The 21185-nt window shown below is 49.7% G+C and overlaps 6 protein-coding genes across 6 annotated transcripts; 3 read left to right on the top strand and 3 right to left on the bottom strand.

Moving 5' to 3' along the window:
* Nucleotides 1-807: 807 nt before the first annotated feature.
* Nucleotides 808-2141, top strand: FIBRA_02601 (uncharacterized protein; the record flags this gene model as incomplete). The annotated part of the gene is made up of 5 exons (XM_012324460.1): nucleotides 808-952; nucleotides 1021-1156; nucleotides 1210-1659; nucleotides 1718-1801; nucleotides 1856-2141. The coding sequence occupies 5 exons, from the start codon at nucleotides 808-810 to the stop codon at nucleotides 2139-2141; spliced, it is 1101 nt and encodes a 366-aa protein (XP_012179850.1).
* Nucleotides 2142-2182: 41 nt separating this feature from the next.
* On the top strand, nucleotides 2183-4524 carry FIBRA_02600 (uncharacterized protein; the record flags this gene model as incomplete). Its single annotated transcript, XM_012324459.1, has 10 exons — nucleotides 2183-2281; nucleotides 2358-2429; nucleotides 2478-2506; nucleotides 2561-2624; nucleotides 2680-2816; nucleotides 2871-2954; nucleotides 3008-3174; nucleotides 3230-3714; nucleotides 3770-3935; nucleotides 3998-4524. 10 exons carry the CDS (start codon nucleotides 2183-2185, stop codon nucleotides 4522-4524), a joined length of 1830 nt encoding a protein of 609 aa, XP_012179849.1.
* A 201-nt stretch (nucleotides 4525-4725) lies between these two features.
* FIBRA_02599 (uncharacterized protein) lies at nucleotides 4726-7812 on the bottom strand (the record flags this gene model as incomplete). Its single annotated transcript, XM_012324458.1, has 22 exons — nucleotides 4726-4772; nucleotides 4825-4897; nucleotides 5072-5094; nucleotides 5160-5210; nucleotides 5263-5337; nucleotides 5393-5459; nucleotides 5509-5582; nucleotides 5638-5873; nucleotides 5924-6002; nucleotides 6058-6200; nucleotides 6257-6435; nucleotides 6631-6642; nucleotides 6698-6736; nucleotides 6786-6844; nucleotides 6904-6977; nucleotides 7038-7107; nucleotides 7177-7250; nucleotides 7307-7350; nucleotides 7412-7473; nucleotides 7532-7631; nucleotides 7695-7702; nucleotides 7758-7812. The coding sequence occupies 22 exons, from the start codon at nucleotides 7810-7812 to the stop codon at nucleotides 4726-4728; spliced, it is 1644 nt and encodes a 547-aa protein (XP_012179848.1).
* Nucleotides 7813-10989: 3177 nt separating this feature from the next.
* On the top strand, nucleotides 10990-12549 carry FIBRA_02598 (uncharacterized protein; the record flags this gene model as incomplete). The annotated part of the gene is made up of 1 exon (XM_012324457.1): nucleotides 10990-12549. One exon carries the CDS (start codon nucleotides 10990-10992, stop codon nucleotides 12547-12549), a length of 1560 nt encoding a protein of 519 aa, XP_012179847.1.
* A 159-nt stretch (nucleotides 12550-12708) lies between these two features.
* Nucleotides 12709-14529, bottom strand: FIBRA_02597 (uncharacterized protein; the record flags this gene model as incomplete). Its single annotated transcript, XM_012324456.1, has 2 exons — nucleotides 12709-14142; nucleotides 14212-14529. 2 exons carry the CDS (start codon nucleotides 14527-14529, stop codon nucleotides 12709-12711), a joined length of 1752 nt encoding a protein of 583 aa, XP_012179846.1.
* A 2061-nt stretch (nucleotides 14530-16590) lies between these two features.
* On the bottom strand, nucleotides 16591-17209 carry FIBRA_02596 (uncharacterized protein; the record flags this gene model as incomplete). Its single annotated transcript, XM_012324455.1, has 2 exons — nucleotides 16591-17089; nucleotides 17151-17209. The coding sequence occupies 2 exons, from the start codon at nucleotides 17207-17209 to the stop codon at nucleotides 16591-16593; spliced, it is 558 nt and encodes a 185-aa protein (XP_012179845.1).
* Nucleotides 17210-21185: the final 3976 nt, after the last annotated feature.

The raw sequence follows: 21185 nt of genomic DNA, 5'->3' as shown, positions 1-21185 counted from the left end.
AATGAGCACATTGGAAGTTCAGCTTGAGCGAGAGCAAGCAGGAGCCTGCCATCTCCAACCTGGATCTCGACATGAACACCACCACATCCCTTTCGTGGGCGTGATCGCGGAGCTCATTGCTGGGATTGCGTCTAACAATTGAATATTAAATTGAAGCCTGCATGATTTCACTCTTAATCCTGGTCAGCACACGGTACCTCGCTTGCGAGAGATTCAGATTATCGACCTGAGATCGTTGTTGGTCCCTTCTTCCACATCGTTATCTTTAATAATGCCGATTATTGTGATCGCCTGCCAGCGTGAACGAGTCCAAGGCTATGGCATGCGTTATCAACCATTACACACACGTCCATTATGCAAAGACGATGCCCGCTGACGAGAACAACATAGGATAGCGCAGCAAGACCTTGTGTCTGTCCTCACGGCTGACGAACATCATGGTGGCAAGATCCAATGTCTTATCTGGCGTCTCAGTGAGTTTTGTCTGTCTTATCATGGGGGCCTCGGACCCAGTGAGGTTTATATTGAACTCAACTTCTATATGTCGAGAGGCTTGTGGCGCGGCAAGCCCGCGCCGGGCTATCCGCGCCTGTTTGAGAATCTTGACTTCTCTGCTTCGTTGAAGGCCCTCAGAAACAGCATTGTAGTCATGGGATGCCCCACTTACACTACGCATTCCTTGGCTAACGGCAGCACGATGCTGTATTAAACAGCCGAGGAGCTGGCGTCGGGGCGCGGCGGATAGGATCCCTAAGGCTTACTCCTCGTCTGCAGTATCCTTCGTCGAGCTTGTGCTGAACGTCTACCATGTTGCTCTTGCGTTGGGGATTATTTCTGATATTCTTCTCTGTCGTTCTCGCGGAGCGATCGATTTATTCCACCCATGATCCTCGACATTCGCATGATCTGGAAACTGACACAACCTACTCGCTCAATGTCTCATCTTGTCCAGGTGAATTCGGTTACCTATCCCTGATGGTCTATGCCGACAAGTGCTTCCGTTTTGATAAAATGCTCCAGGCTATACAGTAACCTCTGTGGATGAATCAAACACTGGGCTCATCGCTAAATTGGACATTGCTGGAGCAGCTTGCAACGCATTTGGTCGTGACTACACAAATCTCACCGTTGAAGTAGTCTACGAATCTCAGAACAGGTGACTGGTACTGTTCTCCCTTTCCGTCCACTGAATGTGATCATTTCCTGCAGGCTTCACGTTCACATCTATGACACGGAGAACTCGCAGTTCACAATACCTGAGACAGTGATATCCCGCCCGCCAAAGCCTTCCGACAGCTTTACTGACAGTTCGGACCTTGTTTTCAACTATGACTCCTCTCCGTTTGCGTTTTGGATCACCCGTCGCTCCGATCCCGCCGCTGTTCCCCTGTTCGACACGCGACTAAGCTCACTGCCCCCTACGCCCATCCCACCTGTCATGGAAGGTGATCCGTCAACGGCACTCGATGGCTTTCCCCTCGTCTTTGAAGATCAGTATCTTCAGCTGACATCCTCGTTGCCCCTTGGTACTAACATCTATGGCTTGGGAGAAGCTGTATCAAGCAGCGGTTTTAGACGTGATGTTGGTACAAATGGCGGGATTGGGACGATTCAGACCATGTGGAATCGCGACGATCCTGATCCTGTCGACGAAAACATGTATGAACATTTCTTTGCGAATAGTTCGTCGTTCGTATTCAGCTGAATATGGCAATAGGTACGGGTCCCATCCAATATATCTAGAACATCGATACAATGAGACGACCCAAAAATCTCAATCGCATGGTGTGATATTGCTCAGGTATGTCGCAGTCTACTGCTTCTATCAAGTGTGCCACATTTATGATACCACCAGCTCTGCAGGGTCAGATATCCTGCTGTTGACGCCGCCGTCTTCGCCGGTGTCGCTCGTTCAGTACCGCCTGATTGGTGGAACGCTTGATTTCTACTTCTTCTCGGGGCCAACATCCCAGCAGGTGATCGAACAGTATGGTGTGATGATTGGCTTGCCAACGTGGCAACCTATGTTTGGTTTTGGATTCCATCTCTGTCGCTGGGGATTTCCGAACCTCACAGTGACTAGGGATCAGGTCATTAGGATGAGAGAAGCTAACATTCCTCTCGAAGGCAAGTCATATTAAAGGAGTGCTCAGGCGATGGACTCACTGGTTGACTGGTAGTAATGTGGAATGATGCGGACCTTTACCACGCTCAGCGGGACTTCACGTCGGATCCGGTATCTTATCCTGGATATGAGATGAGAATTTTCATTCGAGAGCTGGTAAGTTATAATCTTGGCTCCGGTTCATGAATGATCCCGCTTATGCTGTGCTTCTAATTAATATTCTTAACAATAGGCGGCAAATTATCAGCATTATATTGCAAATGTCGATGCAGCAATAGCTAAACAAGTCAATGCTACAGACATCGTTTGTTTTCCTTGCACTGGTGTTAATGGCGTGCTGATTGTCACTTAGTACGATCCATATACGAAGGGTGTTGAATTGTAAAATTACCTGTCTCGATCCAGGACTGCACGCACTAAAATGCACTGACTTAGAGACATATGGGTCAAGAATCCTGACGGTTCACAATTTATTGGAGAAGTCTGGCCCGGCTTCACAGTGTGTTTTTGCCGCTCAGATGTTGCCACCGATCTCACCATTAGATGCATCTCAGGTCTTCCCAGACTGGTTTGCAAACAATACACAGGCCTATTGGACGGAGGCTCTGAGGAACTGGTCTAATGGCGGAATTGAGTTTTCTGGAATCTGGCTAGATATGAACGAGGCCACTTCTTTCTGCAACAATTCATGGTTGGTAGCATGGGTTTCTTTTTCAGTCTAATATTGATGATTATTTCTGTATAGTGGGACGGGGGCTAATATGTCAGACCCGCCCCCGGTCCTCTTCCCTGGAAATCCCGGAGATCTCATTACTGCTTATCCTGAGGGGTGAGTCAGCTATTTCCATATAAAACAAAGTTCCAATGGGTTATGTGCCTTAGATATAATTCGACCATATGGGGACCCAGCGGTAACATGAGCATCAATGGAACCTTGACGTATGGCTCAGATGGGCCAAGCGTCAGCTCCTCTCTGACAAGGCGTGGAATCGGCGCGGAACATCAACCGGATGCTAATCTGAACGCCCCTCCATACGCAATTCATAACGGTAAGTCCAGATAGCGTATATCATGTGTATCGTAAAAACGACTGTGCTAATGTAGGATTTGGACCCCTTAACATTAAAACCATATCACCGAATGCCACTCACGCTGGAGGGTATGCGGAACTCGACGTTCACAATATGTATGGTCTCATGGAAGAAAAAACGACGCACATTGCGTTCAAGGATATCCGCGGCACGCGGCCGTTCCTCATCAGCCGTTCTACGTTCCCAAGTTCCGGAAAGTGGAGCGGGCACTGGCTCGGAGATAACTACAGCAAGTGGACCTATATGCACTATAACATCCAGGGCGCGTTGCAGTTTCAGATATTCCAGATTCCGATGGTTGGTGCAGACACGTGCGGATTCACGGGAAACACGGACGAGGAGCTGTGCAACCGCTGGATGCAGCTGTCGGCGTTCATGCCTTTCTATCGGAATCATAATGAGAGGGGTGCGATCCCACAGGAGCCATATCGCTGGGAGAGTGTAGCAAACGCGTCGCGCACAGCTATTGCCATACGCTACTCAATGCTGCCATACTGGGTGAGTGCTAACGACCTATCCCGTTACTATCCGTCCTCATTTTATCAACCCACAGTATACGCTATTCGCCAATGCATCGATGCGCGGATCCCCCACAGTACGCGCCCTCTTCTGGGAATTTCCCGACGAGCCCGAATTGTTTGCCGTTGATAGTCAATATATGGTCGGACACGATATTCTCGTGACTCCGGTTTTGACCCCAAACGTGACCTCAGTAGAAGGTACATCTTTGGTAATGCGTGTTTAGACAACCTCCATTGATCTCGTATCGGCACTATCTCAGGAATTTTTCCCGGTCGCGGAGAAGTGATCTGGCGCGACTGGTACACCCACGAAGTTATCGACGCAACCATCGGAGGAAACACGACGCTAGATGCGCCCCTTGGACATATCAACGTCCACGTCCGGGATGGCTCGGCGATCCTTTTGCATGGTCGGCCTGCGTACACAACCACAGAAACCCGTGCTGGACCCTATAACCTGCTTATCTCTTTGTCTGCGGACGGCGACGCCTTTGGCACTGCCTACGTCGACGATGGGGAGACCATTCCGCCGACGCCGAACATGACGTTGACCTTTGCTGCTGCTGAGAACACTCTAAACATTTCGAGCATAGGTGACTATTATCTGGCTCAGCCACTTGAAAACATCACGATCCTTGGCACTGCATCCCCCGTTTCAGTCTCCGCACATGTGGGTCACTCGGAGAGGAAGAACTTGGAATGGGAGTATGTCGAGCGACAGGAGAAGTTGGTGGTGTACAATGCGGGCCTGAACTTGAACCAAATAACTTCCATATTGTGGCAGTAAAAGTGCGGTTCATTCCATGAAATGCCATCATTTGATACAAATAGCCTCGTGTACGATGAATGTGTTTTTTGTTGTGGTACTTGCATGTCTTGTATTCTAGTGATGAACAGCCCATCTCTAAACTTCAAGCTCGGCATCTCAATATCTCGGCGATGATGATATCAGCGGCTGTCATGTAGATATTACTTGTTGCAACACAGGTCAAAGATCGGGTGACTTACCCTGTTCCGCTATCGCATACACAGTCGCTGATAGAGATTCAGCACATATGGCATGCACACATGTGCACACAAAACGTACCTAGCGGATGTGCCGCAAAATGCAGGGGTACAATCGAGAGGTCGACTACGCGGATGTTAGTGGTACCATACACCTATTCATAGCCCATCAGTGAACGAAGGACAAGTATGTCGAACCAAACGGCCTTCAATTCGGGATCAACGACGCCGCCATGTGCCCTGGGAACCATCTAACAGGTACTTGCAGTATCTATGTTGCGACATTGCGTAATTCAGAGCGCGGCTAGATGGACATGATGAGGACATACGAAATGCGGATCTACAATTTTCCCTTATAAAATCTGAGTCGTGCCCCGTCATCCCCTGATTTCAGGATTAGAAGAACAGTAAACATACCACGAATCTGCTGGTCCGTTTTAATGCCAGGTCCCGGGTTCGATTCCTCGACTTTGAAGCTCGTTAGGTGCACGTCACAAAGTGAGAAGGACATCATTCTTACCAATCATGTCGTTCCAAGGAGATTTTTTAGCAATTCCCCTTACGAATTTCACCATCTCCACCATGATATCAAGGTCTACGTGTAACCTAGAACGTTGTCCAAAATGCAGAACCAAAACAGATCGACTCACCAATAGACTCATTGAAGTAGCCACCATCGAATGTTGGGTCATCTTTGGGGTTAGCAGACCTGCAATGCTGTGGGACATATCTTAGAAAGTTGATCATAATTTCTACCGCTACCCACAATTGACCCGCGAGAAAAGCAATTATTGTTAATTACTAGCTGTGTTCTGTATCGCTTTCCGTCAAGAGGAGGATCTGAAATCAGAGCGATTTAGCATCCTTCAAGGAAATCAACTTTGTACTGACATACTCGGTGTCGACAAGTGGCCCAAAACACTAGCGAATTCGTGGCTTGCGGCACCGCCACGCATCCGCTCGAGCTGAATCTCGTACTGTTCGTGAAGGCCCGGACTATCTTTGTACGCGGCGTTGGAAAAATGAGTCTGCGCAACTTCCACCAATATATCCGCTTTGTCTGATATAAGTTGCAAAGGGGCAAGAGCAACGGGCGCAGCCCGTACAGAAGTATGCTTGGCTTGAGGTGCTCTGCGAGGCGATTTGAAGTACGTTGTATTTAAGTCTGGATTATAACTTACCCGTAGTGGAGTTGATCAACAGATAAGTCGGTGTTCCGCAGAAGATCAATGGTATCTGAGGATTTGCCGTCACGTAGTTCTTCAGAGTCTCAATAAGCCTCGATAAAGACAGGAATCAGAGAAATGAAACGCACCCCATGTCACACCCATCGATACATGGTCTTGGGCATTCTCCCCGACACCCGGAAGCTCTACCTTAACTGGTACACCAATGCTTTCCAGTACGTCCTTCCGGCCGATACCAGACAACTCGAGGATTTGTGGAGTCTTCAGCGCCCTGCATTGTGCAACAATTATGAATCAATTCGTCTGGCAGCAAGTTTGCATACTCACCCTGCCGATACAATGACTTCCCTGTGCGCATAAGCGGAGAATGTTTGACCAGTGTGGGTGAATTCCACCCCCGTTGCTGTTAAACTGCCCCCGGCACGTTTCTCAGGAATTATACGGCCCACCTCAGCGCCCACAAGGACATTGAGGTTCTTACGATCCCTATTTGGAAGATAGTAGGCCTGTGACAAGATCGATCAAGACGGTTTCTTAGATCTCAGCTCGCGCGACGCTAGGGCGGACGAGTGCTTATAGTAGTGGAGTATGAACGCGTGTTCGTCTCTGGGTCGCATGTATATCCAACGAAATGCACGCCGCGAGACTGATTGTAAGTGCCGAGTGAGTAGCTGGGTCGCTCTCTTCTACGACTTACTTACATTTCCACTCGTCTATACATAATGAGTCGTGATTACTCAGAACTGAAACAATTCTAGAAACACGCACTGGCCGAGAAGAAACAGGAAGCCCGGCTTTCAGGAATGTCTATCAATTTGGTAGCATCACCTCGTGAACGAGGATAGAGATAGTATACCTTCCAAACTTTCACCAGCGCTTCTTCCATGGTAGTCGGATATGTTATCTTTACTGGCCCTGATCGTAGTACTTAGCCACTATTGCGCGATGCGACAAGGTGGTCTAATTAGCAATACCTTCTACGCCCAACTTTACATTCTCGAAAATTGTATCATCGATGTCAGATGCTGAATAGCCAGGAATTGCGAATCTGTGTATATCAATTAACCGCCTCCCCCCACATACTAACACTATCTGCTTAAGAACTTACCCTTCGACTCGCTCCGAAGCCATCTGGTAATTTTTCCAGTTCCATCCCGGATTACCGAGTCTCTCGAAAGCTATTGGGGGCGATAAACATACCAATGAGCATCGTGCACACTTATAGTCTGACTCAAAGGCTTGCTCACCGTCAATCTCATCTGCAGGAGGCTTGAGCCACCCGAGGAAGTTGATTTGTGAACTTCCGCCAAGTCCCTTTCCTCTGAAGGTAGTGTATTACTAATCGAGACTTACTCGACCTTGGCGTAACAGACAGACCTCAACCAGCGTATTTGACGGCTGGCAGCGTTCTCTTGTTCTGTCTGTAAAAGCATCTATTGAACGGACTTGCCTATGATTGTAACAGAGCTAGCAATAGCGTACCGTTGTGTGAAACCAACATAAATCGGCATTTGTGAAGTTTGTGAGATACAGGCCCGGATCCACTGGGATACGGGCAGGGTCAATCTGGGCCTGGAGACGCACGAGGTCAAAATCACTCACAGACAGATGGATAGCCGATATTGGCTGCGCCTGCTTCCAGCACGAGCACCGAAATATTTGGGTCTTCGCTCAAGCGTGCAGCAAGGGTCAATCCCGCCGTCTAGTATGTTCCGCGCCGGATGATCAAAAGCGACCTTAGCAAAGATATGGGATTTATTCTTACCCCACCCCCTATAGACTGAGATCAGACACAGTATTTAGCCAGGATAGAGCTGCGAGAGCGCACCGCAGATGATGTAGTCGAATGTCCTGTTTACGACTTGATCAACCGTAGCCAGCATGATGGTTTTGTGGAAATCGGTGGATCAAGAGGCTATATCGACGCGTAGTGACTAGTCACTGGTGAGTATGTAGTAAGACAAGTTGGGTCGGCCTCGGCTGAACGACATCGTATGTTCAAATACTGCTCGCTTTTGGATGGCGCGCAACTCCGCAAGGTTTCATGAGGGTCTGGGGCAGGCCCATCGGGAATCGGGATTATGACATGTACCCTTCCTTTGAAGGAGAGATGTACATAATGATGGCGGGAGACGGAACACTGCCGCGGGAACTTGACGGGAAGGGTCCGCTGGTCTGAGACGCCCGACGCCATCAATGACATCACTTTCGTCAGAAGCGCTACGGCTTGTCTCTGGTCACATAGTTTGGTGAGGCTGGATGGATGAGATGCAAACTCTTTAAACGTGAAACTTAAGCTGATAGAGAGGGGGGTGATCCATAGGAATCCTGATGGCATGATTCGTGGGACTGAAACTTGGACAATGAGCCGGACAGTCGTATTGATGCTGATGTCGGTCATCTCCTGGACCACTTTCAATTATAACCCTGTGAACGAGACACGAGTCAAACTGAGTCAAACTGAGTGATTTGAGCGCAGAACCCTACCTACACCAGACGTTTAACACTATGTAGCCCAGATATGATGTCCGATATCAAACGAATGATTTGTCTTTCGGCTTGTAACCCAGCCTCGGTTATAGGAACTCTAGCGTAGTTGTAAATTCTGAAGCCGAGCGTCTGTGATGCACCATGTTGAGAACTAGGGAGAATTTTGTCGAAGCGCTCCAAACCAGCTTGATGGCGTGGAAACATATTTTGCATAAAAGCCTCGCCTTTGAACCAGGACTCCACGCGCAAGAAAATATTTGGAGCTTGAGAAGAGAAGCATGATCCAAGACGTCCGTCATCCACCCCAAGGCATCGAGCGCTGTTGTGATCATCAACTTGTGCAAGCTGTTGGCTGTTTAAAAGAAGGGAAGCGTCTACGAAACGTACGAAATCAAATTGACATATGCACTGGAAGAAACTGGCGCATATCTTCATGCCGGATACTCCTACCAGCTATAAATGAACATCTCCAAGCCGATTAGTAACCTGGCAGTCACAGTCAGCTCGGGAACAGACACGGGTTTCCCTGGACTTGCATGTAACCAACACGCATCCACAATTATATACGATGGCATATGTCAAATTGACGGCAATGGAAGTGACGACAAGAACCTCAATGACGCATCTTCCATGTTCTACCCTGATTCTTTCAGGCCAAGGTTTTCTTGATACATATAGGCAATTAAAACAAATCATGATCTATGATTTTGACCTGTTCGCAGATCAGAAAGGAGGGGGAGGGAAGATCAAGAATGAGTCTTCCAAAGTCCATCATAGCTGGAAATTTGACGATCTAGAGTTCGAGAGTAGTCACCGACGAGGACGTGAGCTTCATTTGCATGTTGATCATTGGGGGCTAGTTATGACAGTCCCATGTACTCCGACAGCTCACGAGATTCTTCAATCGAGGCAGCTGCAGAACCATGCGCATTACAAATGTCCCAAGGAGATTGATACTGTCCTCGATGACGGAGACGGTCCCGACCGCGCGAGCTAACCTGACATTCTACCTTAAATTCGTGGCCACAATGTCGATTAGTTAGATATCCACATTACATAGGAACGTGCGCATCTGAGAATGGGCAATGCACCAAAGGAACGAATAGCGAATGTCAGTTTTGCAAGGTGCTTCAGTAATGGCAGGATGGAATCAGCGTTGTGATCCTTATCGTGTGAACCCACACAACTAAACATGGACTGAGAGAGGATTAACCTGTTGGTTTGCAAACTCTTTCCCCGGACGGCCGCATGATAAACTGGAGTCAAGACAAGGCAGAAGTCATCTGTACGTCCAAGAGACGTGCCACGAGCTACAGATACGCACTCGATTCTGTTCCTCCGGTAACATGCATTTTAGATGCACTGCACTGTCAAGATCCGCTACGCATCTCGCGTTGGCATGCATAGGAATGTGGCTCGCTGGCAACCAGACATTCAATAGGCGGCACAGGAATAGTACTCCCGTCGTTTTCACGAGTCAATTGACGTGCACAGAGAGGGGGCTCCGTGAATAGTGACTGAACTTATCTGTAATGTGGAGATGAGCTGACCCGGACGATGGCAAAGACGATTAGATGTAGGCTATTGACTCCTGGAGTCGAGTCTGGGATATGGCAGATACAATAACTGGTGAACGAAGGTCATAAGCAATTATAGCGGCGGCTTGCATGAACACTGGCAGCTGGAAATAAAAGAGTGTGTCAAAGTCGATCAGAAAGTTGTGACATATTGTGACCCACTTCAAGTGCAAGTCAAATTCTCTCCGCGAATGTAAGCGCCCACAGCCACGTCGCGCTAGATCAGCTGCGTATTTTTGGTCCCCTTATCACCACTCGCTCTGAATTATGAAGCAGGCCTCAAGTGCGAGTTGTTCAAATTTCATGGTAAATCTCGTCCTCTGCTGTATGCAGAATGGCACTTAAAGCACAAAGACGCATCTGTTCCTTCGTCATTCAGTGTGCCGCTGGGTGATTTCCTGGTACGTGTATCTTTTGCCTGTAAGGAGTATAAATAACAAAGGAGCTGAGTATGCGTATTTTCCTGCAGTGCGCCAGCACTGATTTGCCCTCGTCTCTCAGCATGAACTTGGCTATGTCAGTATTCCAAAGACAAACCCACGTGAGAACGTCCACAGACGTAACGCCCACTTGACTAGATCTATTCCCTTTCGACACTGTAGCCACAGCGGCCAAGTCATCATACCAACGCCATTTTTGTCGACATGCCTTCCAATACACCTGACCTGTTCTGTTACGCTCCAGATTGCTGTTATCGGCACAATCCTGGAGCTCGTCGCTCCTGGGCATCATTTCGAACCATCGAAAGTCACGCTTCCCTTCTTCATTAACGTGCAGCATGTTTTGAATGCCCAGTGAGGATATCAGAATGAGCCCACCCGGCTGTTTACATATAAGCGCATTCGAAACCTTTACAGATATCCCACTCCTTCCAGCATACTGTGAGACCGCGAAGCCCTAGGCCGTAAGTTGGCTATCCGAAAGTGCTCGCAGTAACTGTTACTGATGATCATACTCTCCACAAGCATTCCATTCCACCGCACTACCCCAACGATGTGGCGACTGACGACTGTTGACAACCCTCTTAGCGCAAAGCTGTGGTTCAGCGACGGTCTTCCTATTACCAACACCATTCGTGGTGGGCAGGGCGAATCCTCCCGACTCATCGTTGAGGGGCAGGGCTTTGTTGACTTCAGCGAGTTCATTCTCCAATCGTACGTGTTCCTCGACGTAAATGGGTTGTTCATCTGCAGTCAAGACACACTCGGCGCAGACACCTTCGACATACGCGACAAGCGGAGCCCGTGGATCGATATCGCTCTTAGTCTTCCTGGCCAAGGCAGGTTCACCATCACCGTTGTGCAAACCGACACCGGCATCCACCTGAATGTCACTAGCCTAACCGGCATACTGAAGCCGCTCCCTACAGTCTCGGCATACGATGCAAACTTCCTCACCGAAATGATCGCCCAGAAGTACGTGCCGTACCAGAATATCCCCGATGCCCCCGGAAAGACAGAGGAAGAGATCAGAGAGCTTGGCACACGGCTCTTCCCCTTCACTCCATACAGCTTCGAGCTCGCGATGTCCGTGTACGACTGGACGACGGCGTCTTTCGCGCGGATAGTGTTCATGAAGATATTTCAGTACACTGCCATTCCAGAGACGCCTCTCCCGCTCGATGGGCCGAGTATTGCCGACTCCATCTGGGAGTCAAACTGGGGCAGCTACATCCCGCAGAGCCCAGACTACATGAACTCGTTCATGATGAAGCCAGCATCTACGCTAGCGGATGTGAAGGCCCAGCTCGAGAGCGTCACGCCTAAGCTGCACGAGTTCAGCAACGTCCAAAACCGCTTGCTGGCGGCTGCGATGCAGGCACTTCCGCGCACGTCCTTGATCGCGAAGCCGCGGCTCTTCAGCGGCCAGGTCGACATCTCCCAGCTCGGGATGGAGCGTTTTGGCATTGAGTTCCTGGAGTGTCCGCTGAACAAGGGGCCCGTGACGGAGTCGCTCGTGTTCGCTTTTGCGGACGCAATGGGGACGTACATCTCGCAGGGCCACGTCATCACGACGAAGATGGTGTGGAGTTTCACCGACTCACTGCAGGACGCGATGCACTATGAGAACGGTATCCTGCTGGTTGCAGACATCCCGGACGACAGTTCGTGGGTGTGGGAGACTGCCGCGCACATCACTCCACTGTCCGATGACTCTGCCAAGACCGAATACACCTTCGCCCCAGGGTCGCAGTTCAAGGTGCTGTCAACGGAGCAGGTAGTGATCAGCGAGAAGCAGATGGTGGTCATCAACCTACGGCCAGAACCTCTCACTCAAACCCCGTCTGCGGCGAGTCAAAGGGAGAGGCTGCAACCTACGCCTTTGGTCGCCGAGGAATTCAGGAAGGATGCAGGGACATATACGCCTGTCCTGGAGAAACGGATACAGTTAATCGACGAGAGAAAGGGAGTCATACCCGCAAGTTCCATGCGGCTTCCAGTCGCCTGTCCGGATGCGACTCACTTCAAGCTGGCCCATAAAACTCGCGGACGGCGGTGCAGATGCATTGATGCATTGGATAATATGGGATCTGATGGAGTCCAATCGACTTGACATAAATAGACACTGTCTTGATGTCGATAGTGGAAAGAGATACGCTATTCGAGTACGTGGCATGATCATGACAGGAACAGGACCTTAGCAGAAGTAACATGAAAGCAACACAGGTAGGATGAAGTGGGTTCAGGCATCGGATTCCGCTGGCAGTCTTGTTCAACTGTTAGAGGCGTTGGTCTTCTCCCTTCGGATGCGCCTCATCTCTTCAAGTAGTGCCAACCACATGTGCTTCTTCTCCCTCATCTCCGGAGATGGCTGCTTTAAGGCCGCGCTCGACAAGTCATTCAGCTCCAGCTTCGGGAACACAGACTCAAGCATAGTTGCCAGAGGTCCGATGCTCTCACTCGGGTAATCGCGTCCCGTGTGAGTGAACGTCACCCGTTCCAGATTATGGGATGAAAGACCATGTAGGTCTAGATCGTGTAGAGGTACGGAAGGTGGGGCCAAACAGTTCAGAGTTACTGTGCGCAACCGCGGACATGCGGACGCAACCTCGAGAAGGGTTTGTAGCGATTCGTGTGGAAGGAAGCCTCGAAATGTGGACTCCTCCATGCTGACTGTGACAATCAGTTCCTCCATGTCCAGTGTGAGCTCCTCTAAAGCTGGCCAGTGGAGGAAAATGCCATAAAGTCCAGTGTAAGAGGTGCGCGATCCCATACCCAGTTTAAGGGAGCGGAGCAGGTGCAAGCAGCACAGCGGAGAGAGGATACGTGTCACGGACATGGTGTCGCTTTTGAAAGAGCCGCAGTAGAATCCGGAGAGCACTAGGTCGTGCAGCGGTGACGCGCGGAATTTTGTTGCGATGAGTTCAACAAATTCAAGCATTTGATCTAGACGTATGCAGTCTTTTAGCGTGAAGATGCGGACATGCAGCACCTGGAGCGCAGGCCACTCGCAGCGTTGCAGGAGACTGGCTGCCTCGCCGAACTTAACTGTTACACGCATCGTATGCAGTTTGGAGAAGCGCCCACGGACTCCTTGAAATTGTGGACTATTGCTCGACCAGACCGTCTTTAATGAGAGATCTAACAGATTGGGTAGCGCCACGAGCGTATCAACAAGGGTTTCGTCCAATGCGAAAGTCTGAATCCGGAGACGTTCAAGATTGCGAAACGCGCTGATGAAGGGAGTGGCAAATGCAGAATCCCAACCCACACCTATGGTAGAAAAACCCCAATCTGAGTCTCTCACAAAGCAAACATCCGGACTCTCGGATAGCTCAATATGTTGAATACAGGGCGACCTGGTGGTAAGTGCTGGCGCGATGTTCAATAGCTGCCGGTGAAATTCATCGTCTTCAACCTCACTTAGAAAGCGGGATGGGCGTAGAGCCAAAATGCGGAGGTTTGTGCCGGCCATAGCTAACAAGACACGATCTATGTTTCCTGTGTTCTTGTATATTGTGGCTCCATTCCATTTGAGGCACATAAGACGTGGAAAGAGAGGCCCGCCAAGTCGTCCCGCGATGTACTCGATGACGGGAATGCGGATGTTCTCTCTCTCTTCCCCATCTATGCTTACTTCGCGCACGCGGTAAGCGTAAGTTCGAAGCCGCTCCAATTCGTGAGGGATAAGATCGCTATTGATAGACTTGATAGATGTGTTTGATGAGGATGAGTTTTAGGTCACAGAGAGCTACAGAAATTACTGAACACTCACATATACCCATTCAGTATTGTTCTGCATATCTGCAGACACGTCGAAATCTGTAGGATACTGTACACGAGCAGGGGTTGCCCTAAAGGCGGGCAGGACGTTGAGAGCTACGCGCTCAGAGGGGATCTCCCACCACAGTGCATTGAGTGCATGGGCCGAAAACATCTTGTTCACGCGTGCTGCGCGAGCGAGGTCGTGGTACACAGAACCTCCTCGCCTAGGATGACGCCACGGGCTCGGATCCCAGTGATAGCTTGTACGAAAATGTCGAAATATCTCTACGAGAATATCGTCGCTCTCGAGGGCATAGCGAGTCGCCATCCGGATAAAACACTCTCCGGAACTCAGAGGACTAGGATGGCGGTGTGCATCAAGTAAGTAGAAGAAGGGATCAAGACCGGGGCGCAACCAAGCGCCCAACAAACTAGTGTCACTCGGCGCTTATGCGAGTAATCGTGAGAACACGTTTCTTTCGTGCCATCTCCACATCTTATTCATCATCTCACTCCTGTTTTCAATAGCTGTGGATACCGCTTATCATCCACACTTCCAAACCAATCGTCTAGCTTTGCAGATGGCTATCTTTTCTCTAAAAACATTTAGTAGATATCTGCGAATAGCTAAATTCCTTTCCCTACAGACTCGCAGGTTCTTGTTCGCCTCCTGAGAGAGGTGTACTGGAACAAAGGCGTACTTTGAATTGCTGTTCATCATGACAACTGTGTGCATTGACCGCACTCATATGAGTTACCTCAGAGCCGATTCTCCGAGTCAGCAAAGCGGCAGGTCCACCGAATCGAAACACCTCTGCGACTACGTCTCGTACTTTTGGAGAACATTCGGCTGGAATACATCTATACGAAACTAGTATGACCTCCACTTTGAATGCCTACAGATCTTGCAGCTCTCCACCGCCAGGCCTTGTGATATAGTCCTTCCACAGCACGAAGCTGTCTCGTTTCATTCATGATGCAAGACACGGACAACGCTTGAACTTTGACGACGATCGCCTCTGCTTCCATGCTGGCATCGCTGCAACAAATATATGAGATTATGATATGAGCACGACTATGATCGACACTTCTCTGTGAGTCCCGTCGTATCCCACTTTCTCCGCAGTAGAGTCGATAAAACCTTGTTAGTAAGAAAAGTTTTGGTATGCGCCATCATGTCCCCTCGCAAATTCGTAATATTGGCCACCCATTGTCCTCATTATATCATGAGGCACTACGACGAGTTGCTCCTTCCTCTCGACATATTGGGTCAGGCTCGGATCCCGGACACCATATGATCCTCAACTGGTACAACGTTGCGGCACTAGGTTCTCTGTATAGCTCTGCAGAGCGTCTATAGAAAGGCTAAGTGAATAATCAATTCTGATCTTGTGTTTACCAGTGATCACCCGTTCCTCATACTCCTCCTGCTCTCCATCGGCGAACAATCGCGCATTGACGTCTGAAGTAATGTTGGAAACACGTTCCTGTCCTCACTCAAATTTGACTCACTTTTGTCGAAGATCTACATTACAGTCGCTTCGCCATCCATCTTCTGGGCTCCCAAAATGTTGCTAAAAAGTCCGGACTTGAGAGGCCAAAAAAGTGTCGATCGGCTCAAGCCCCGATCGATACAGGCGTATAAGCTGCACCTCTTGGGCTAGATCGCTGGACCATACCTCCTAGAGCCCCCATCTTTATCCGGAAGGCAGGTCATAAAGGGATACACGTCGCACATCGCCGCTCAACACGGCAACTGGAATATTATAACCACCATCGTTTTACCCTTCCTACACGCACTACTGAGCTTCTGGACAGTTGTGAGAACACGGGAAGTTGACTGTCGAAGGTCTTGAAAAATACTGAATGAATCGAGGGCAGCAGGTTATGCTTGTCCGTTTGCAGTCAGGATGTGAACACCGGGCAGGGTAGTTAAATCACAATCCGAGGATAAGAGAGGAACACTTTACATCCTCAATGCTACTCTGCTAGCTTGCATCTTTCCGCACCGAAATGCACGAAGTTCACGCCAATGACGGTCGAATGTGGGAGCAGAAACGAGTCCGGGCGACTACACGAGTCCATTGGTCTGATCGACTGGACATGGATCGGACATCTGCAGGCACTGGCCGAACCAGTTCGGACTGGTGTCTGGCCAATCATCGGTTTCACACCCATTTTCGCCGGATAGAATCAAGCATAGCCCCCCTCCGGGGGCCAATTTTGGTCGGGATGAGGACCAGGGATTCTCCCGGTCGATCTTCCGGCTTCGCGGGAACGAAGGTATGATCTCTAGAATGGGTATATATTACGAATGAACTTATATAGTCGGTCAAACTTAATCATACAACGGCTTCGCCAAATATATTCCCGTCACCTCTCCTCATAATCAGTCGAGCCCATCAAACAGCGCACGCGCAACTAGGGCGCGAAGATGGTGTTCCAAGTACTGATTGTCGCGATGGCCAAACCGCTCCTGTTGATGGTGGAAGTCTTCGTCGTCCTGATCACCGTCGGCGAGGTGGTGACTGTGGTCGCCGTGCCGTCCTGGCTCATCGCGTTGGGCCAGTGGCATCAGCATCTGGGTGGGATCCTTTACAGGGCTCGACTCCTCCTTCACCTGCTTTTCAAACTTTGGGATAATGGCGGTCAAATGGGCATTGTTGGCCTGGCGCGCCTTGGAATGGGCATCGTGGGCCTTGCCCTGGCGCGCACCTGTGTAGGCCTTGGTTGCGGACTTCACTGCATCCGTCATGCCCTTCGACCATCCCTCTTCGCCACCTACTTTCGCACCTCTCATGAAAGCGGTCCTGAAGACGCGGCGGGCGAGGTGCATGTCCAAAGTGGGTTCACGTGCGTATATATCGTCATAGGACGCAGGAATAGCACTATAAGCAGAGCCATCGAGGTTAAGTTTCTACCCATTGTCATGGAATGGAAGCTGTGTACCTGACCAAGATTGGAGCAGCGGCAGCGGCAGCGACGGTGAGAACAGTGGTAGTGCGCATGATGAACTAAAGCTCCGAAAATTGAGGGGGGAAGGTTGTAAGGCAATGCGACGATCCTGTCGGACGAACGTTGTGACAGGAGGAATAAAACAAGTCAAGCTGAAAGGTGGATGGCATGCTGCATCAGCGGGTGTAGGGACAATGGTAAAGACATATGCATCTTACTATCCGGTACTCGAGCTTGTGGAACGGGGCACACGCAGGTCAACTGGGGCTGAGGAAATGACGGTGGTATGGAAGAGCAATTTATACAAGCAAATCAGGAAGCACGTAAATCGTGGCACGCCATCCGAGCTTATCAGTCTCGGTCTAATCTGGGCTATCCGTGTCTCACTTTGTACACAGCCCCATATTCAATTTTCACCAAACTCGCAGGAGGCTAGTCGGAATTTGGATCACATTCTTACCGTTTTCGTTGATTATTGATTAAAAAAAGATTCTGGGTGAGAAAACGAAGAACATGTTGTAGTGGCTATAGTTATTGAGAAAGTGATTCAACAAAGGTAAGCGGCCTGATCACGTCATTGACCTCTCACTATAGTACTGCTGCTTTCTCGATCTCGTTGCTGTATTCATCTTGGGTTTTTACAAGGTGCACCAGCAAATCTCATACATTTGCGCATATGAACCGTTCATTGACAGCTAGAGCGAGATCATGACGTGCTATAGTCTCCCATTTCCTGCATGTAGGTAGCATTGTTCATAGCTTATAGCCTATTCTAACGCCTACTGCGGGATTCGGATTGTTCTAAATCTTGCGGAAAACTCCCCGGCACCGTAGAATCGGTATACGCCATATGAATAAGCAGGGGCCCACGCTGCAATGTCGGCTTTGCCTAGATGAAACCATTGTACTATTGATATATCATATGATCGTGATCTCCTTGAGCGGGAGCGCGAGAAGGTGGTTCCCGTACCGCAACCGTCCGCGAAGATTGTGCCGCAGCGGGGAGAAGGATTTGGATGTGTTTGGTACGCTCAAGAGGCCATTTTTAAATGATTGGATTGAGTATCCAACAAGCAAGAGCGGGAGGCATGCAGCACAATGCGCTCTTTTTCACGTGGATATTAAATCTGATGTTGGCGGGAGGCTTGCAATTGGATTCCGAGATTGGCGGTAGTTTTTAATAACAAATCGGGAGCGACTGTTAGGCTGCCGGCATCAGCGCTACTGAATCTTCGGCATCAAAGATGCCATTTTTGAGTGCCATCACAACAGCGGAGATCGATCAAAGACAATGCGTCGCTAGGAACAGCCACATCTCGGAGCGTGACTGGGGGATCATTTAAACTCGACTCGCCTATTCGCGAACGTGGGACAAGAGGACGTGCCGTACAATTCAGATCAGTTGTAAACTGTTACATATATTTCTTCTAGATGCATCTGCATGGAGAGTTCAGTGCCTCGTAGTTGGTCCAACGTCGGAGGGCTTTTAACAATATCGTCCAGTCTGGGAAAGACGTTCCACATGGAGCGCGGAGAGAATAAACATACACTATTGGAACAGAGTCTCAACCCAGAAAGGACAGCCCGGTATGCGATTATCGCGAGGAAAGCATTGCAGCAGCAAACACATCGACATACAATCTCCTCGCAAAGCACGCAGGATACCGGAAACACGATCGAAGAGCACATGTGATTCATCCTCCACTGTCATAGGCAAAAATGTCCACAGCGACCTCTCGAGCAATTGGTAGGTACTCATCACAGACATCCGATTTGCAAAGGAGCCATCACTATAAAACAACAGTATAGTGGCAGCTCAAGCAGTACAGTCTGCGACAATTGAGAAGACTCGCATAGAACTTTTCGGCCGACATGGGTTCGCCGACTCAACAGAAGTGTGTCCGCAACGATATGGGCATGCCATAATACACGAACGGGATCCCCGAAGCATGCCATCACATCTGCGGGCGAAGGCCGGGCAAGAATCGAAGAGGCAAGCGCCAACAGGACAGCGAGCCAAAAAGAGTAGCAGCGGTCGCCAAGGATCCAAGTACAAGGCCACGACTCCGCAAGGGTTAGCAGTCAGGACGAGAAATGAATAGCAAACCGCAAGACGAGTCCAACGATGAACCAGGATTAGAGGCCGGTTTCAGGAGATAGCATGGCTATCATGGAGTGGAGACCCACTGCGAGTAGTTGCTGCAGGTGTAGGCTTTGAACGCCGTACAGGTTCTGGATGGCTAGATACATTGCACCGGCAGCTAGACTATAGTAGTTACCGTCTACATAGGGCCCTGCCCTCAAAGACTATAAACAAGACTCACAAACAAACAAACAGGTTCTGGATGGTGTGATACGCATGATCCGCCGCGATCCCGAGGCGTCATAGGAGTCTTGTGTCGAAAAAGAAGACGCTTTGTACGTCGCAAGCTATGCTGGGTATGAACGACTCCAAGCGCCACCAGTTCGTTGTATACACCGAAAAGCAGACACCTGCTAAGTCGAGCAGGACACGACAACACGTGCTAGCCAAAGGAACGAATGGTCATCGTATGCCTGGACATCGTCTTACACTCGATGGAGGTACAACTGACTCATCGTGGCAAACGAAATGCACGAATCTGGCTAGCACTGCATCTGGCCCCCAGTCAAGATATTGCTAGTTCGGATAGGTTGCATTCCATGGATGATAAACTCGACGCCGTTTGTGCTGATTGACGACGATACAATCCAACTATCGCCTGCTGGGGCTTCAAGAGTGGCCACTGCCGTCCGGGACTTATGAAATAAGCTCCAGAGTGTACTCACAGACATCACCCATATACGCGTCGAACCGCCCACCTCCACCTGCGAACTTGTCGTCCCCCTGCCTCTCCCCCTTCCCCATTTTGCTGTGCTTTTCCTCCGCCAAGAATAGGCTCTTACATTTTTATCTTCTTCCAACTGAGGCTCGTCTTCAGTACGCTTCGACCAAGCGCCCCATTAGTAACCTCTGCAAGAGAATGCTTTGCTGAATCCACAAGTCGTCTTCGGGACTGATTTTGTTCAAGAGCTCAAGTTCAAAGTCAGAGTCCAAGACTGAGTAGCTATCGTTATAAAATTGGGTTGGCATCGAGGCGGAAAGAAGACACGTTGCCATAAAACAGTCCGCCGTGCCTGAGCACTGCCGAGTGTTTGCCTTGCTGTTAGCGTCCGAGGCTGCACCACCAGCGCTTCGGAGCGTCTCCGTGTGCAACTATGTATTGGACTGGAATGTCGCAGCACTTCACCGGGCCGCATTTTATCGATTCTCTTTATGGTCTGAGAGCACAAGATTTGGTAGCAATCACTCTCCCAAAACACATTGTTTACCGGCGTTGTACCGCCCAAACGACTGGCACTCGGCGCGAGGAAAGACCCATATATCGCCGTGACAAGTTGGATCAGGTAGCTTTGAATGTCGCGGCCTGCGGCAAAGTAGAACGGCATTACGAAGAAATCGATTATACAGAGCCATCCATTCCCTCTGTTACGAAGTGCATCACTCTTCGTCCTCAATGAATAGAGCTCCCAATGCTGTGTTGACAGAGCTTGGCAACGTGGAGCAAGAGCCTGCTGTATCTTCATTGGTCGTAAGTTGACACGCTAGGTTCGAGATTGTTGACGCATTGACGACTTCTGTTGACTAAGAACGTTGACATTATCCTAAAACAGCGTCAAGCTCTCATCGGGCTACCCCCATGTGTGCGTGTCTCAATCTGGAGTAGAATTCGGACATCGTAGCGGCAAGAGAGTACGTACTGTTTGTATTGTCCAACGTTATTTCGTTTGCCAAGGCCTTACTGGCTGGACACGACGATCAGATGAAGACGGTGAGGATCCTGCATACCGGCGTTAGTAAGTCTTAGTGCTGAGTGCTCCATGATGGGCGGTTGATACTTGCTTCTCTGCAAACTAGCTCAGGAACACGTTCCTGGTGTTCCGAATGCCACTGTGGAGCTGTATGATCCATGACACTATACCATGCGTTTGGGCCGATCGTTGATACTT

This window comes from Fibroporia radiculosa (assembly GCF_000313525.1).
Source record: "Fibroporia radiculosa TFFH 294 genomic supercontigs, scaffold1347, whole genome shotgun sequence".
NCBI classification, from domain to species: domain Eukaryota; kingdom Fungi; phylum Basidiomycota; class Agaricomycetes; order Polyporales; family Fibroporiaceae; genus Fibroporia; species Fibroporia radiculosa.
The sequence above is the reverse complement of the archived record's forward strand: the minus strand, read 5'-3'. Positions and strand labels throughout refer to the sequence as shown.